Here is a 19103-nt window from a genome sequence, read left to right on the forward strand (position 1 = left end):
GTTCAATGTAATTATCCGATTATTGAATCATTCATTCAATTTATTTTTCAAAAACCACATACCTGATGTCACATTAAGAGCCCAACCAATTCATTTTGCATCAAAACCAAAGGAGACAAAAACTGCTTTAAGAAATGATCAGCTAACCTTGTCAAAGGACTCAGCTATATTCAATTTGACTGCAATACCTTATAACTTACTAATAAAAAGTGAGTGGGAATCATCACAGGTTCAAAGAAAACCATCCGACAACATACGCCCCTTGCTCAAGAGAGATAATTTTAGGGATAATAAGCTTAAGTATTTCGTCAATAGTCTTAATTCACTTTACTAACCATGTTATAGAGTGCAATGAGACAAAAATCCAAGAACAAGGCTGGATTAGCTTTCTTTAGAATGAGAGCAAGGAGTGTGCAGTAAGTACGTTTGAAAAATTTCAACTCTCCTAAATAACCTTGATTCATTAACAACATAAAGCAACTCCTTTCCAATCAAATCCCAAAATGTCTGGAAGAAAAGATGAAACTTGTTTGGGCCAATGGTTTGATCACCTTAAAGAACACTTCAAACCTCATCCATGGAGAAGGGCCGCATGAGCATCACAATTTGGGTCTCATCTGCTGACTGTGGGATATACTTCAAGAGGGGGACAAAGGAGTCACTATTAGATTATTTTGACGTCAAGTTGAGGTCCCTAAATAAGCGAATTGCCTTAGAAGTAATCTCCTCTAGATTGGTCAAACTAACACCAGAGCTAGATAATATGGAAGAGATATGGTGAGCATTTTTTTTCTAGCAAGCCACAGAGTGAAAATGCCTAGTGTTGTGATCCCCCTCCAAAATCCAACAGCCATAAGATTGTTGATTCCAAAATATGTCTTCATGGATTAAAACCTTCTCCAACTGCAAGTGCAACAAGGCTTCTTGCCCCAAAAGTTTAGCTGTGATACCAAACAATTGGGTATCCATGCATGCTTTTGGGAGATGTGAGACCAAATGATTGGATATCCAAACCCTGAGGCATTTCTTAACATGCCTCTTCAAAAAGACATAGGACACAGGAGCTGAATTGCCCCATTCTTCCATCGCAATGGTCAGGTCTTTATGCTGCAACCAAATAATCTCAAATATAAATGGGCATCTAGGTGGGGGAATGACTAGACGATACTTATAGCAGAATAGCAAAGTGATTAAAACCAGCCACTGAGATAATAGAAGAGACCAATAACAAAGAGTTGCTCATCCATTCTGCTGAGCTAAAAATTTCTCTACCCTTTTTGCTATAAAGCAAAGACTATGCACTTTTGATTCCAGAACCCACCAGATTTAGGGATCACATCAAACAGATTTTTCGGAGAGTAATTTCATTAAAGTCCAGTTCTAATCTAGAGAATGAGGAACACCCCATCTGGCTTCAACACTGAAATAGCATTAAAATCAACTTCTAAAAGCACATTCTGATCCTGGAGAGACTCGAGCTGAGAAAAGATCTCACTGCATACATTTTGTTTGCGAATGGGACTATTAGGCCATATACATTGAAAAGGAAAATCAAGATCTATTCTGAACAAGAGAAAAAGGAACAAAGAATCCAATTTGAATCCTTTGCTAAAACATGAATATTTATTTTCCAGCCTTCTAAAGAATACATAAGCCCCTAGACCTGCCAGTAGCATCAAAAGTAACCCCTGGCTAAAGTTTTCAAAAGAAGGAGAGAATAAATTCAAGCTTAGAAGATATTGGTTTCATTTCTTCCAACAACACCACATCCATAGGAAAAGAGGCTAGATAGTTCTTGACTACTAGCCTTTTTTAGGGGTGTTAAGGTCCCTCATGTTCCGAGAAAGGACTTTCATTTTTAGCTTGGAGGGTCTATCCCCCTGTACCCTGGAATAAAAGCATCTAATGTTTGTTGAGCACCAGCACCAATATTTTCAAAAGTAGCTTCCTTGAGCCATTCCACCTAACTTAGTTTCTCTGTTTTTCTTTCTACTCAGATGAGAAGATTGTTTGAGAAAATTAGTGCTGGAAATTCCACCTAGAGCTTTCAAAACCTACTCAATCTAAGTATCTGAACTACTCACTATCATCTTCCTCTAACATATTGATAAAGGGAGAAGAATATGCAACATAAAAAAAAATACGAGGCACATCCAGATCAACAGATGAGGAGGCTGGAGACAGACCATAGAGGACTCATCTCCCTTGTTGGATAGTTGAGCTGAGAAATGCATAAGTGGCTTCCTGTTCCTTGTTTGGAAGAGGAAAAAACTGGAGTGTCAGGAAGACAGATGGGAAGGCAGTTAATTGATGGGTCAGATGCAAAACCCTCAGCCTCTTAGGGATCAATTCCATCACATTGAAGATCTGCTGTCGAGATTGTTCCACATAATCCAGAACTGCAATTTGTACACAAATTTGAGTTTTTCATGCAACTTATAAACCGTAACATGGCTGTATTCCAAAATTTCAACGATAACCAAAATCAATTTATTGAAATTCTTCAAAAAAATCTGAACAGAGAGTGAGAAGATTCATCCAATCCTAAGGGTTCTCAAGGGAACCAAATTTTCCATTAGTAGCAATGGGACTGATTCCAACACTAATGACTGAGCTTTAAAATTTCAACATCTCCTATTAGTTTCTTGCCTACTTTTTCACATACAATCAATATGCACTTCTGTTCTAAAAATAGCAAACCAGTTGATGCTGATTGTCCAGAAGCAGACTAAATGATTACTAGTCGGTTCTTTCCTACAGAGATCTACTTCTGACATGCAAACTTCAATGCTATTAATAATTGATGGTTCTACATGCATTTGGTTTTCATAACCCATAGCGAGTCAGAATGTCACATTTTGTATGCCTTTGTTTGATAATGTCTAAACCTTTTTGACAAAATCTAGTAACTCAATAGTATAATGTGTTTTAGCTTGTTTTCTCATAATAATAGCAAAGTTGCCGTGTATTCTTCATATTAATAGGAGTGGTCTTTTCTGGTAAAAAAATATAACATACACTTATCCTGTTCATCTCCTATGAATGGACCTAATGTTAAGATAGGTAGATTAATTATCTTTTTAATATCTGTGAACTTGAAAGAATACAAGCTTAAGCTTACCAAAAGATAATATACTGATAAAAATATGAGCACATAAAATTATGTCAAAAAAGGCATGAAATAACTCTCAATTATGCAACACATGACTAAAACTATTGAGGAAAAACAAAAAAGACTATTTTAAAAATATTTAATTAGATAAAAACTAGTGTTTGTTTGAGTATTGGGGATGACAAATTTTTTTCCAGCTTCTAGGGATGGCAGGAGAACATCTAATAAATTAACGTAGAAAACTAATATTTGTAATTTTGAAAATAATTATATATGACTTTTAAATAATTCATCTATCATAATATGATTTTAAAATTTTATGTCACAATGAAAAGTACAAAGTATAGACAAGCTGAGAATCACAATTGACAATCATTAGAAGGACAGAATAGTAAATCAAGATATGCATAGCTGGTTTGAAGAACAGGCTCAGAAATTAGAGTAATTGTCCTGCCAAACCCAGCCATACCTAACCCGGAGGAAAAAATACTGCAAAACTGCTGAACCCAACCCCAAATTTAAGCCAGCAACAAAGTTTTTGCTTAGGTCCTGTTCTTTTATAAGTGTTTTATCCAAGTTAAGTGCTTATACTTATTTTAATAATGTTTATAGTTTATACCAATTTCTTATTTCATATTGTGTTGTTGAGATTTTGATTTAAAGATGCTGGAGCGCCTTTTGTACGTTTATAGTGCTATTTTGCTTTTCCTAGCTAGTCCAAAGCTTCTTTGATATTGTACTATATAACATATTTTCCTTGGTGCCAAGTAAATGACAGTGCCCTAGCAGCTTTTTACACGAGGAGCTTTGTGGAGAAATTTCCTGATATAAAACCACCATTGCTTGAGGTTCGACATTGTGCATTAAGAAATATTTTTTAGGTTTTCCATTCCTATTGAATTCATTGAAATTAATAGCCATCTTGTTGTAGTTGATTACTTTGCTGAACATAGAAAAATCTGATATGTTTTCCAGAATTGAAATGTTTTAGTTGGTACTCATTTTTATCAGCATTAATATCCAATTCCTTTATTACAAATGTTTGTGTTCAGTTTGGTTCCGTTTCATTATATTTCATGTTTGGGTAAATTTTCTTTAAATTGCAAGTTGAACTATAAAATATTATTATGTTCTGCAAGGAATCTTAAAGATATTATTGAATGCAAAATGGGGGCTTGATTTTTTATGTTGCTAAACAATGTAGAAAATGTGAAATAGTACGTTGGTGCCACGAAAAACTAGAATCATATCCTGAAACATAAGACTAGCCTGGTGATTTTATGGGAGCAGTTTTCTCCAGTACTAGTGAAATTGTCATCTCAATCGGATACTTTCAACCTCTCTTCACCTTTCTAATATTTCAACGATTTGGTCCCTGAAAAGAAGGAAAGGTAGATAGACTCCCAACAATATAGGCAAAGACAGCGACCATTATGTTTACAAGAATAAAAACCTCACCATTTCTAGACTTGGAACATAGCTTCTGCTACAGACAGAATTTGAATGAATTCACAATTACATGGATTTAGTTATTAATTCTTGATCCTGAGACTTGATCGATCAGAATGGTGTTTGTACAGCGAGCATGTGCATTGTTTTAATCTGTAATCCCGTATAGCTAAATTATTTACCACATCTACTTGATTTGATTTACTTCTTTGATCTTGTTTGATGGTTCTGTTTAGACTAGAACTATTAATTCATAGTGAATGTTTAATGTATGAAATCCAGAAGTTATATCTTAAGGATATAATGTACTTTATAAAATTAAGCCATAATTTTGGATCTCCCTACTTGTTATACCTTATATGATGAATTGCTTTTTAGTCACACTGATCACTTCTGGTAATCTGGAACCATTCACAATTTCAGTTTTACATCCTGTTCAATTTGTGTGCTTTGCCTTCAATACATTGAGCTTTTTGAATTTTCCAAGATAACTTGATGGGCTTATGCCAATTGAACGCTGGTTTTCCTTTTACTATATTATGACATGTCATACAAATCTTGATCAAGGTGAATTGCATGCTTGGATTTTCATACCTACTTGTTAAGCACGTTTATTTGTTTTGAATGGGCCAATCTCAAATCCATTTTAATTATCTTGGACATGCAATCAACTATCCTTGTGTGGAAGTAAGACAATGGTGAAAATTGATTTTTAGAGGCCATCTCTTGAATTTTGTTTTGCATCTTTTTGGAAAGAGTATCTATACAATTGCAAGTAATGTTCAAACATAAGATGCAAATCCAATAGAAATGTTTGGTGTGCCTACAAACATTCCCTACATTTTGTATACTCTTTGTTCATGGAGATCATTGACAAAGCAAAACAATACAATCTTGGGGTCTCCATTATCATAGAAACAACCAACAATCAAACTGCAATCAAACCTGCAAGAACACCGTTTTGCCCAAGCTGAGACTCTGAGCGAATCCCATGACATCAACCCTGGTGGATCTTTCACCACCATAGCCAATCTTCTTCAGAAGGGTTTATGTCCTTCAGAAGGCTGAAACAATCAATTCTTCAAACCCCAAGGGTTTTCTTCAGAGACAAAATATCATAATCTTTCCCATAGAAATGAGCTCCAAAAGTGCTTTTAAATAAGCTCCTCAAGCCCATCACTATAATTAGGGTTTGCACTTTTTAATTTGAATTTAAATAAATCTTGACTCCTTGGGCACCGATATTATAAGTTACTTTATAAAATCACTTTATTAAATTAAATAATATAAAGTTAAATATTTAATTTAATTTTAATATTTAAATGTTACTTAAAATAATATCCTTTAACACCTTTAATCGCCAATAAATTAACAATTTATGCAGTTGCTGACTATTTAGAAATAGCAGTACTGCGAACTGACCTAATTGATGACTCGACTAACACTTACTATAAATAATAAGTATGAACAAGCTGTCTGAAATCACTCCAAAAAGTGTTGTTCCTCTCCTTTAATCCATCTAAATTCACTAACAACATCGAAAAACTCCTCAGAACTGGTTGACACAAACCTTGTAAGTCAACTCCAGCTGCACTGCAAGAGACCCCAAAAATTGGGACATTACGGTCTGCTCTTCCCAAAGATTGCTTGTCCTCAAGCAATGCCAAAACAATCCAACAATCGTTGGACTGACCCAAACTGAAACTAGGAATGATCTGAGGGTCTCAAGTCAACCTAGGAAGTTTGCAACACCATCTACTGAAGGCACTGTCCTGCAAAGTGCCCAAACCAGATGCCTCCGGATAAGCTCCTGTAAGAAGAGAAATCAAATACCGCATAAAGTCAATCATTTCCTCAGGAAACTACTCTGTGAAAGGCCCAAACTGAAATTCCATAGGAGCAAAATCGGGAAAGGCAACATAGGTTCTCACATTCCTATCCACTGATGAGCTGCAAACCCAAGTGAACCTAGGGTTACATATCAAACTCAGAAAGAAACCACCATGTTGCCGCTGCGCCACTCTGATCACAACTGTTAAATCATCATGCAACAACAACACTCTCCTCTCCTTGAACCCAAAAATGTAATCACTGAAATACTTGCATAGGCTGAAATCTATACCATGAAATAGGTATCTTAGAAAAGACTGTATCAACAATCTCACTGGCAAACTTGATCTTGGGTAGTGGAAAAAACAATCCACTCAACCATAAACCATAAATCTTAGCCTCTACCCTCATGAAGTCCCAAACACGAAATTGATCTATCATTGTTGAGGGACTGGAATAGAAAAAGTCAGCATAACCAACCCTAAAATCAGCTAACCAAGTAGTGCCTCTGTGGTCAACAACTGGAATAATACAACCAACACTTAACCTCCAAGTGTCAAAGGAAGAAACTTGAGCACAACAACAAACCCAACTTGCTGCAATCAACCAATCATCATCTGGAAGCGTGCATACTAACACCATGAAACGACCACAGTGACCAATTCTCTCCTAAGTGGAAGTGGAAAATAACTGAACTATACCTAGAGGATCTCCCACAAGTAGTTGCATTGAAGCCTGCAAATACTCAAAATCAAACTGCCTTAAGACTGAAGTCACCATAAACAATGTGAAAAATCTAGGGCAACAGTAAACAATCTGAAATCTCACTAAATACATAGGAGTCGTGAGTAAGGGAGTAGCTGAAAAGTCATCTCCTTTGATCAAATCATCTCTACTAACCAGCCTCAACCATAAAGTACTCAATTGCTGTTCTGAAGAAAAAATCCAACATGTCTGCCGTCCAAGAACTGAATGACGAACCAAAACATGCGGAAGCTCACTGTCCTGTGCTAACACTGAAAGAAGACTACACAAGTTTACATCCCAAACCTTCATGATATGAACTCTCTGAGTTTAGAAGGTTTGAGATAAACAATAAACACTGCTGTTCATGACTGAAATCAGTGAAGTAAATTCTGATCTAAGTGCTCTACACAGAGGAAAACAGCAGTACCAATGTATAAGGATGCATGAAAAACATAGGGCTGCCCCAAATTCAACTCAGAAGTGCTTGGAAAACACCTCCAAGCAATCACCAACTGAAAATCCTAATAGTGTGCCAACGCCCCTGAATGAGAGCAAACCATGATGTAAAATGACTAATTTGCAAACAATCAGCAAGCTCAAATTTGAAAATCTAATCCATTGTTTGTCAAAGAGCTCTCCCAAGAGTATCCATTTGATCAATGCTCCAATCTTTACTTAAGATCTCTCTCCAGTCCACTTGTAGATGGACCAATGGAATCACATAATGGCTGGTAAGAAAAGGAACAGTTCTCTTAAGTCTGAAATTTTGATCCTTATCACTCCAAAGATCACTCTTACCATCCCCAATAAACTCCATCAATTCTTGTTGAAGATCCCAAACATGGATAACCAACCAAGAATGTTCTGCAACATATTTAGAGAGGTACACATCAAGACTCCAAGTGCCATCAAAAACAAAAACATCATTACTCCAAGTGCCATAAAAAACAAAAATATAATAATCAAGATGGAAGTTTGTGACCTCCTTGCTACTCTCGTGTAACCCATCCATGAAAGCATCAACAATTGAGGTGCAAGGAGCAATTGTTATCTTCAAAACCATCCCCAAAGAAAGATTAGTATAATACATATCATCACTCAATCCAAAGGATGGATTGTCAAACATGTAGATGTCATGTTTAAATACTTCTTTCTTTAGAACTATATGAATATCAAGTTGGTAGCCACCTTTCCTTGCTGCTGTTTTTAAAATTCCAGCAAGCTCTAAAACCTTGAAGAAGTCTCCATGAATCAATGCATCCCATGAAGCTACTACATCTTCTAGTGTCATAACACTCTCTATGCAATCTTCATTTGATTCCTCCTTAGCACATTTCATAAATGGTCTCCGAGGAGGGTAGCCAATTACCTCATAATGTTCTTGTATTGTTCATGCTTATGTGATAGAATACGCAAATTGGAATGAACATAAACCAAGTCTTCTGCTTTTATTGCAGCCAACTGGTTACGTCTCATAAGTGGATAGAGGAGTATGTACTCCAATTCCGTTTAGTGGAAGAAGAATTTGCAACCTATTGAAATTGGAGAGAAAACCAACATAACTTAAAAAAAAAGGAAAATAAATTAAAGAATGTTAAGTACTAAAGTCTACAATATAAATGTAAGAAAATAAAAAATACTTGTGACAGAATCTTGATTGCAAGAGGTTGGAGGAACAAATAATCTTGTCCATGGAGGTACCACCATGTACAAGCATCTACAGTGTATTGGTCATTAAGAGCACAGGGACTATGATCTCGTCTTGAGAAGATTCTTTTGAATGCTCGCTTGTACCTATTAGCAACTTCACTATCTCTATATGGCGGAGTTCTCCCTGGCAAAGCAAGTATTTGAGAGCTATAATATTTGGGAGATAATGCATATGCATGGAGGCGCAATGGTGTGTTCATCTTGTTCCAATGACGATGAATGATTTTTTTCCACGCTTTGGAAAAATGTTTCTTTGGGGTCATTCTCTTTTTGTGCTATTATGCCTTTTATATTTTCTATCACAGAGTCCATGCCATCATAGATTTCCCCCAAACATGGCTGATCTGTATAAGAAAACCTGATCATACTCATGATAGGCTTGGTGAAATTCAAGAAATATTCCACATGAGCCCAACAATCATCATTTAGGATCAATGACCTAACCTTTTGGGCCCTCTTTGAATTTGATTGCTTCCATACACTCCATTAGTTACTAAAAATCATGGCACCCAATACCTCTCACACCTTCACAAGTTGTCTCAAAACTATTTTGTGTGATGCAAATCAAGTCTCAACAACCTAGGATCATGTAAAAATATGTTAATAACACATTAAAAAATATTGTATACATATTAAATATGACATAAATAAAATTAAAAAATAAATTAAATTTACCTTCAACAATTCCAACCTTGAGAAAGTTGTAAAATTGTCTTGTGGCATATGGTGGTTTGTCAAAAATATTTGGATCTCCTCACTCTCTTGGTATATAACTTTCACTCACTCTATTTGAGTGCCAATTGCTTGCATCAAGATAGGTGTCCAAAAAATGTGGTCATATCTTTCCTCAACCAAAGCACCTGCAGCCCTGGAATATTTTGCATTGTTTAAAAGATTTGGACAACATTTTTAGGACCCACCATCTCTATGGACTCAATGAGGATTTTAAAAATGGATTTTGCATCTTTGATTTGCCCCTCATAATCAATTGCCTTTAAAAATATTACTCCTTTTGGGGACACTGCAATAACATTTATTAAAGGATGTTTTTTGCTATCTTTTCATCCATCAGAAACAATAGAAACTCATGTTTCAATCCAAGAATCTCTAATAGGTTTGAGTGATGTATCTACAAAATTCTTTTCTCTTGCCAATAAGGTAGTGCATACCTTTTCATAACCAGGACCTGTGAAACCAGGTGCATTATTGACTGCCGACACCATTTTCCATCAATATGGTGATTTCACCAAGTTGAGAGGAAGACCATCGACATAAATACAACATGCAACTTTTTCCTCTACAATGTCTCTTGCTTCATGTTGTGCGTATTGCACACACACCCTTGTTTTAGGGGACCACCCCCCCCATTTTCACCCAGAGAAAGAGAAATGTTTAGGCATTTAAACAAAAAACTAACTTTGCACATTTCACGAAAGATGGCCGAATTTCCACTTAAGGCATCGAGCGATTAGAGCAAAAGTTCGTTGAAAAGCATATCGCGGGGAGAGCAAAGTCGCATGAAATCACATTTTAACCCAAGCAGCCGAGTTCAGCTATTTTGCCAGCTAGCAGAAGCTCAACATGCCAGAATCGCAATTCGGCCTTTTAGGCTGAAATTTGAAGGCCTAAGGCAAACAATTCACAATCGCTTCAAAGGCCGAAAATGAGACCATCTAAAGTCGCGCATTCTAACCATATAGGCCGTAAAAGAGAAGCAAAACTAAATCATGAAAAGGGGGCTCATCTAGCCGAAAACTTCTGCGAAGTCCAAGGCCAAATGACTGAAGAAGCCAAAACTAAACTTCAAAGGGTAAATTCGCAAAATCCTCTCATTTGCTCGAAATTTGTAAAAACTTTCAAAATCCCCTTCTAAGCCGAAAAGTGAAGGCTTCTGAATCACTCAAAAGCTTCATTCGCCCGAAAGCAAAAGCAAGTGTAAGTTCACAAATACCTCATTTTGGCCGAAATAACTTAAGCCTCCAAATCGTGCAATTTTGACCAGAAGGCCGAAATGTAACAAAAAAATCTCAAAGCTTCCAAATCGGCCTAAAAGGCCGAAGTGTGAAGAAAAGCTTCCAAATCATGCAAAACAACTTATTAAGCCGAAAAAGAAGAAAAAGAGCTTAGATTTCTCAAAGTAACCAAAAATGACCGAATTTTATGAACAAGTAAGAAGACACTTTGTTTTCAAAAGTGGCATCTCACATTTTAGGTGAAATGTTCGAAATTCAAGAAGAGGTTTTTTTTTAACGTAGCTAAAAATCTTTCATTTTGGCTCAAGAGCCCGAAGTTAGCAAAAAGGAGACGTTTAACTAAAATCGCACATTTCACCTAAATTAACCCAGTTTGCTAGACCGAGTCGCTTAAATTGGAATCACAAATTTAAATTGAAATAGCCGAATTTTATCATAAGACAAAGGGCGTTCAAAACAAAATTTCGGCCTTTGATTATATTTTGGGGGAAAGGAAACAAAGTTCACTCAGTCGAATTTCACTATCAGAGAGGAGGCGTTTAAACAACAAAGCCCGACATTGCCTAAGATGGATTTAATATTTGTTAAATTAATTTTTCAAAATGATTAATCTAGGTTGAAATTGATTGTTTGCAGATTGACGATAACCTGAAGTGCAAAGTGAAGCCTCGATTGTGATTGACGCCAAGAAGCGGAAATGCAAAGCGAAAGATTAAAAACGATAATCTAGAGCACTGCTAAAGCAGAGCGCATCGAAGAGCGCAGGGTCGAAGCAACGAAGCATGGGGAAGCTCGCCACCACTAAACCGGCCAGACCAAAGGCAAAGAAGACTCAGAATGCAACAAAAATATGCATTCTCAGAAACATAGCTGGAATTAATTCCAGAAAATCAATTGCAAAACTGAAATGCTTTATTGTACATGACTACTTGTGGGCCCCATCTAATGAATTTAAAACAAAGGGACAAGTCAGTTATTTCCAACTACCAGATTGACCTAAATTGATGTCAAACAGTTGTAGGTAGTTGAAAATATGGTTGGGAGGATAACTGAGGATTAAATGGGCATGGGTTAAGGCTGCCAAGTTCTAGAAGGCAGATCGGGATTGTTGGATGTAGTCAATCCTGGCCCTTGGTTTGAATTGTAAAATCTATAAAAGTCAGGAGCCTTTCTCTTGTAAAGTGTTGGATTTTTTAGAGTTAGACAGTTAGAACAGGTTAGAGTTTTTGTAGAAGGTTAGAATTTAGTAGTTAGGAATAGAGTAGAACTGTTGTAGAAATTGTTGTAATGACAACCAAAATCAATATATGAATATTGAAGTATGGTGTTTGTTATCTTGGTTTTCTTTTGTTTGCATGGTTTCCTTCAGCAGGTTTAGATAGATCCTTTCTGGTATGTAGGTATTTGATGGATTTGGGTTCATACCATTGGGGATATGCTGATTGTGTATCCCTGTGTATGGTTAGTTTGAGCCTTTAAAATCATGCTTAGCTCAATTGCAGGTGTCCTTCTGAGCTGCGCCAAAATTGGGTGCTTAGGCATGCACCTGCAGTCTGAAAATCTTCTAAGTCTCCCTTGAAGATTGCACCGTTCTTGTGAGGTTGTGAGTTATTCTGGCCAAGTAGGGATTGGTTATGTCGAATCCGTCTACTCGCACACCAGTCTTGTTAATTTTAGGTCTCCTAACCCTTCTTTTTTGCTTTTATTTCACAGTTTGAGAATCGCAGCAGACCAGCTTGTTGTAAATGTAAGGCCCCTTGTGCTCCCAACAAAACACATCAACCGTTGAGTTATCCCACAGTCATGACCTGACATTTGGAACCTTGAGGTTGTCCCCGTTGATCAATTCAAAACAACATTAGGGATTCCTTATACAAGAGAGGATAGGATACTCATCGAGAACATTCTATTCTGCGTTGGCCGGATAGAGTTGTAGCAATACGATTTTAGCCATAGATGGAACACTCGCAGATAGAGTTGTAGCAATACGATTTTTGAGCTTTGTGAGTTTTTACGACTTTAACTTGCAGCAAAAACTCGACTAGACTAAAAAAAGAGGCCCAAACATGTCAAAAAATTATCAATTTTTGTTTTTTCAGGTCAATTTCATTCTCTTCATCAGAATATACACATGAAATATAACATTTAAGTATAAGTGGTGCATAGTTTTAAGACTTGTGGACTCACCACGGACTCCCGAGTCCATGGGAGCCACGAGTCGACTCGCCAAGGACTCGCGCGAGTGTTTTGCACGGACTCGTGAGTCTTTTAGATGGACTCGCGCGACCCAGAAAAAAACGTCATGCAAGCTTTAAAAGTGATTTTAAAAATTTTTGTTTTGCCTTCATTTGGCATAACTGAGGGAGTGAAAAATAAAAGAAAAATAACACTCGACGCCTTTATAAAATAATAAAAGTATTTTTGGCCTCGCACAAGGGGCGATGCCCCTTGACCCCAACTTGGGGGCATTGCCCCCAAACCCTCGTCGAAAAATATAGGAGGAAACTGCGCTGATGGAAGTAGGGAAATTTAAACCTCCGAGTCTGATTAGGCTCCATATAACAACATAATTAGCATTGAAGAAATCTTGGTATTATACATTTTAGAGTTGAAAGTTTGAAACTATGAGTATGAATGATGAAATTTCAAATATTGCGCGTTTGTAAATCATATGACATGTGTAATGTTTCAATTATGGCTCTTATGTTCTTTAAATGCATTAATTTCTTTATGCTTTTAAAATTTTTTGTAAAACTCCGGTTTTTTTTTGTCGAGTCTTTCGCGAGTCTTTCATGAGTTCGAGTCCGAGTCCAAATTTTTGGTTTGCCGAGTCTGTGGCAAGTCCGAGTTTTAAAACTTTGATTTCATGTATATATTGTCAGGATGTTTGAGATCTCTAGGAGTTATAATGCAAATTCTAGGTTTTAGAAGATCCTTTAATTTTTCAGACAGTCAAATTTCAGTAATCATTATGCTCCTATCAACATTCTCTCGCTCTCTCTATCTCACTCACTTTATCTGCCTCGAATTTTAGACCTATCTATCTCCCTATCACTCTTCCTCTATCCCCCTCTCTACCACATTCCATCTCACTCTCTCCTCTCTCCACCAAGATCTAGACCTATCTCTCTACCCCTCTTTTTCTCACCCTCAGACCCCGACGAGCGGTGCTACTTTCAACCTAATTTTAATTTGCAGATGCTTGGTGGCAGAGTTGGGGTGGAAATACCCCAAATCTAAAAAAATTTGCCCTTAGAATCTTATGTCAACCTTGTAGTTCATCCAGTTGTGAGCACAATTAGAGCTTTGTTTGAAGCCATCGACACGAAGAAGAGGAGCAAGCTAGCTCAAAAACACCCCAATGACCTTGTCTTTGTGCAATATAATCTTCGATTGCGCGTAAGGAAGGTAGAGGAAGTAGCAGGTGGTCCACTTGACTTGGATGATATAGATCCTTACAGTGATTGGACATCACAGAAGCAACCTCCATTGTTTTCTGAGGATGACAACATTGATTGAGGATGACAACACTGGATGACATTGAGGAGGAAGAGGATGAGGATGAGGAGTCATTGCCAGTGCCACAAGTAGGTGGAGACATAGCTTCATCCAGGATGGAGGATGAGCCAGCCATACCGAGCGAGGAGGCATAGTCACGCCCACTGCAGACTTCTAGGACTAGACCCTCTAGTTTTACCTCTCCCCTAGTTTTAGCTAGAGCTGGGAAGAGGAAGTTGTAATTGTAATTTGTAATGATGTATTTACTTTTGGTTTTACAAAAACTATTTACTATTTTGCTTCCAGCCATCAGCATTCCTCATGAGGATGCGATTTTGTAGACACTTTACATTTAAATATATCTAGAATCAGCTTGTTTCTTTTGTGTTATCATTTATTGACTCATTGGATGCATCTTCTCATTAAATTTTGCAAAAAAAATGCATTTTTTATTAAAATTAAGCGTGTTTTTCGCCAAGTTTTTCTGAGTTTTTGCCGAGTTTTTTTCTCAGGGGCTTGGCGAGTCGAGTCGAGTCGCGAGTAGTCCAACTATGATTTTAGCCACGTCAACACTTCATCTTAAAATGCCTTGTCCAATGTGCCTCTTTTGTGGGAAGGAGTAAGACCTTCTACTTGGATAGAGGGTGTCTCCAAGAAAGGATGTTGGGAGGCCATTATTGGTTGAGAGTCTGTTGGTAAAATAATTGATTTTTTCTTTGCTGAAAGATGAGATCTTAGTTTTTCTCTTTCAACTATAGTATTAGCTTCTTCTTGTTCTCTAATGAATGCCACAATTTTTCCACTTGACAACTTCTTCTTATTTGTTCCTTCACATACTCTAATCCCAGTCCCCACTTATGCCACAATTGTGAAGTCGCACTCGATAATACGATCTCTTAAAGTTGGTTTTACACTCACTACGATTCCAAAGGTAACCTCTTGGAAGTTGTTCAAGCATCATAGTATGTCTCCATAAAGGAGATGCTTTATCAATTTTAAATTTTTTGTTTGCATCCACACCCATTGAACTTGAACTACTAGCCATTCTTGCAATCTGATTTTGCTATCACAAGAAATTATACAATTTTAATTAGAAAAAAAATGCAAACCTACAATATTTACAAAGTAATAAAAGTTCAAAACAAAGATAAAAAACGTTATAGTAAATACTGAACTTGTTTCTTTTCTTCTAAAAAAATAAAAAAATAGAAAAAAATGTTAAGATACTATAGAATAGGGTATTTTCTTACCTTAAATGATTAGATCTTCTTTGTGGAAGCTATCTTTCCTCCTTTAGCACTCCTCGATCGATCATCTTCGGAAAAAAACAATTGCCCTTCAAAATGCCAAGATTCGAAAATAGAGAATGAAGACAAATAAAATGCTCTTTGTGTTGGGCGAAATGATCACTTTATTGGTGTTTTAGGGTTTTGGATGTGGAAAAAAATTAAAAAGGCTTTTTTTTGCACTTTTTGTCGCTCAACGCCTATGAGTGCGCCCGAGTATGCCTGGGTGCACCTAGGGTACACCTCAGACGCCTTGGGTTCATTGTGGGTACACGGCCCACCCGAGCGTAGCTGTATCCAAACGCACTGGGTATGGGTGGATGACACCTCAAGGGCAGGGCATAAAATTAGCTGAAAATACCTCCAAAGGGTCACCCAACACCAAACACAAATCGAACACTTTGTCACATTCTCAAAATGATAGGAATGTCAAGTTTTCAGATCTGCTATGAGTTTCAGTCATTCCCAACATAGAAGTGGTGCTAGAAATAGGGTGGCCAACAACCCAAAACTGCAAAACACCTCCAATTACTTGCTCTATAAAATATTGTTTGATATGATCAATACTCACTTAGGTGCCACTAAACAAGCAAGGAACCTGTCAAAAATGCAAGCAACTAGTCTTTGGAGTCTCATGCCAAGTTCCATGAGTGCCTGCAACATGTATGACCTTGAATAGAAATCCATGCCATCCACAACAAGTTAGAAAATCCTTCAAAATTGAGTCGCCCAACCTTCAATAAGCATAACCAGATCAGTTTTGGTTAATTTTAATCACGATTTACAACTCCACAAGCATTTATAGACGGTACAGCCTTGTTAAGGCATCACCTAGTAATTTCATTTTGTACGACCAGCAATGAAAACTCTAGAAACACCTTCAAACACTACCAAAACTTTGCGAAAAATAACAAACTCCATCAAAGCATTAATTCTGAAGTGAAATCAACATAAACCACTTAGGGAGGATCTTTCACCACCAAAACTAGCAACTCAAGAGGGTTTTCATCCTCAAGGTTTTTTTGAGAAGAACACAAGTTCTTTCCAAAATGCAGAAGCTACATCAAATTCATCGATAACCAACAATGAGCCCTTAACCTCCTTTTATAACTTTTTGAAGCAATAAAAATATTACTTGTTTCCTTATTTGCTCCAAAACTCTTTTTATTAAATAAATAATTAAGTTCATGGAGCACTTTTCACTTCTTGGGGGAATAATAATGTTTTCTCACGAATAAAGGCCCGTTTTCAAGTTGTCCATTAGAAATAACTTTTCAATACCTTTAAAATGAGCTTTTACACTTAGTTGTCTCTTTTATTTTTTCCAACGTTAGACAACTTAAGTGAAATATTAATTAAATAACTCAATATTATCTCAAAGTTGCGGAAAGAACCCAATGATCCAATTTCACAATATTCATCATACCAAAGTGATATTGAAGACTGAAAAATTGATTGCTCAACATGATGTTGGTCAAAGATGCCATCATGAAAATCGAGGTTGAACAAGATCAACCTAGTGAAGGCACGAGATAGAAGAATCTGATTTAAAAAACCAGAATAGAAGCAGCTGCGGAAAAAAAATGAAACCTTGGAGTGGAATTCTTGGCACGAAAAAACCCAGAAATTAAAATTTCCTGCAGATTTGAACCTTTAAATTTTTTTGAAAAAATCAGAAAAATAAAATAATTTACAGAAAAAACACATCTGAACTGGCTTGAAAAAAAAATAGGGAAAACCCTAGCCGCTGGAAAAACCTCTGTTGCAAAAAAACTCGCTGAATAAAATGCCGAGTGTAGAAAACTTGGCAGAGAGGCGTCGTAGAAAATACCAAATCCGCCCAAAAAATCGCGCAAATCATAGAAATAGATCGCAGGAAAATCACGCATATTGCTGGAAAAAAAAATCACGGAAGGCACGAAATAAAGAAACCCAGATAACGACCACTGAAAACCAGACGATTTTGCAAAATTGGTAGAGAAACCCACGCAGGTCTGTCGCCAAAAAAACCTAGATCGTAGAAACATCCCACGAAATTCGCGGAGGTGGCTGAAAAACCCTAAATCGCAAACAGAAAATCCTGCAAATCCTGTCAGAGAAGGCAGAGACAGGTTGCGGAAAAAACGTGAGATCTGTAGTCTTTCGTGTCTGAATCCCATCGTGTTGGAAGAAACAACGTCGCCCAGCAGACAAAATTGTGCTGCAAAAGCCCTTGAAAATCCCGACAAAAGTCTCGAAAAAAAACATAGGCGTCCAACAGAAAATTGCTGCCTCAGCGAAAATCGCACGCCACGAAAAAGACATCGCTGGTAAACTTCGCACAAAAAAATAAATCTGCCATCACTGCTGGAAAAATGTGAAAATCGCGTCGGTTTGAGAAAACCCTTCCTTTTTTTTGTTTCCAGACCCGAAAATCGCAAAAACGTGGGCAGAGTGGTGTGAATCACAAACTCGAAAAATCACCCCCCAAAAATGACGCAGGTTTCTACACCCAAAAAACGGTGCTCAGAATAAAAATTGTAATTTGCGAAAATTCTCAAACCCTAGCGCCCAAACACAAATGGCTTCCAAAAACGCGATTCAGACCTGAAAAAATCCGTGAACCAGAAACCCTCAAAACCCTCGAATAAAAAGCTTTTCAAAAAAACAATTAAAAAAATCTGGAAATTAAATCCAGGTAGAAGGGCCTACGAATTTTTTATTATTAAAAAATTTGCCAAATCCTGACAAACCCCATCGACCCGCTCTGATACCATGAAAAATTGATTGCTCAAATAATTGGATAATTCATTCAACAATATACAAGCGTATATATAGAGATTACAAGACAACTTTCTAAATTAAGAACAAGTCGTTTAAGTGAAAACTAATAAGCGAAAAAGTTTATAAAGCTAAATAAAGATTAATATTAAAAAGTTAACTATGCGTCTTTAATAAGAAGCAATAGTTTCACTTAACGCGCTAAAAAAGCTAAATAAGTCGACTAAAAAGCTAAATAGCTAAACAAGTCGACAACTAAGATGACCACTAAATATAGAAGATGAGCATTACAAAAGATATTAATATTATTTTAACAAAGACTAGGGACAATGATTGGAGGTAACCGGGTAACTTTTTAAAAATAGCCCACTCCTCCAAGAAGTTTGGAGAGCACCCAAAAGGTCAAAAATTCATTCTAAAAGTATCGAAGGGCTCCATCTAGCCAATTAGACTTAAACACAAGGACAATTTCTCTACAAGATTGGTCAAAAGCTTCTTCAAGAATGTTGGAGTTCTCGCTAACTAACTAGTTAGCCTTTGGAAGACTTGGGAACTGGCTAAATGTGTGCGAATTGGCTATAAACCAAAAGGGGACATTACAATTGTAATCATTTTTATTTATCCTTCAAATGATACTCAACATAATCAAATTGTCTATCTAATTGTTTTCTCTTAAACAATTAATACACAATAATTCAATAATTGAACTAGGCTAATTAAATGGGTTGTGATGTCCTT

At 36.8% G+C, this 19103-nt stretch overlaps 1 protein-coding gene across 5 annotated transcripts in view; it reads left to right on the forward strand.

The window, feature by feature from the left end:
• Nucleotides 1–19103, forward strand: part of LOC131036328 (uncharacterized) — a 188490-nt gene that overhangs the window by 51969 nt on the left and 117418 nt on the right. For all 5 annotated transcript variants that reach the window (XM_057968182.2, XM_059209409.1, XM_057968183.2 and 2 more), the window contains exon 4: nt 3891–3960. In XM_057968182.2, coding sequence (XP_057824165.2) covers nt 3891–3960 — 70 coding nt within the window. The remainder of the gene's footprint in view (nt 1–3890; nt 3961–19103) is intronic.

This window comes from Cryptomeria japonica, chromosome 7 (genome assembly GCF_030272615.1).
Source record: "Cryptomeria japonica chromosome 7, Sugi_1.0, whole genome shotgun sequence".
NCBI lineage: Eukaryota > Viridiplantae > Streptophyta > Pinopsida > Cupressales > Cupressaceae > Cryptomeria > Cryptomeria japonica.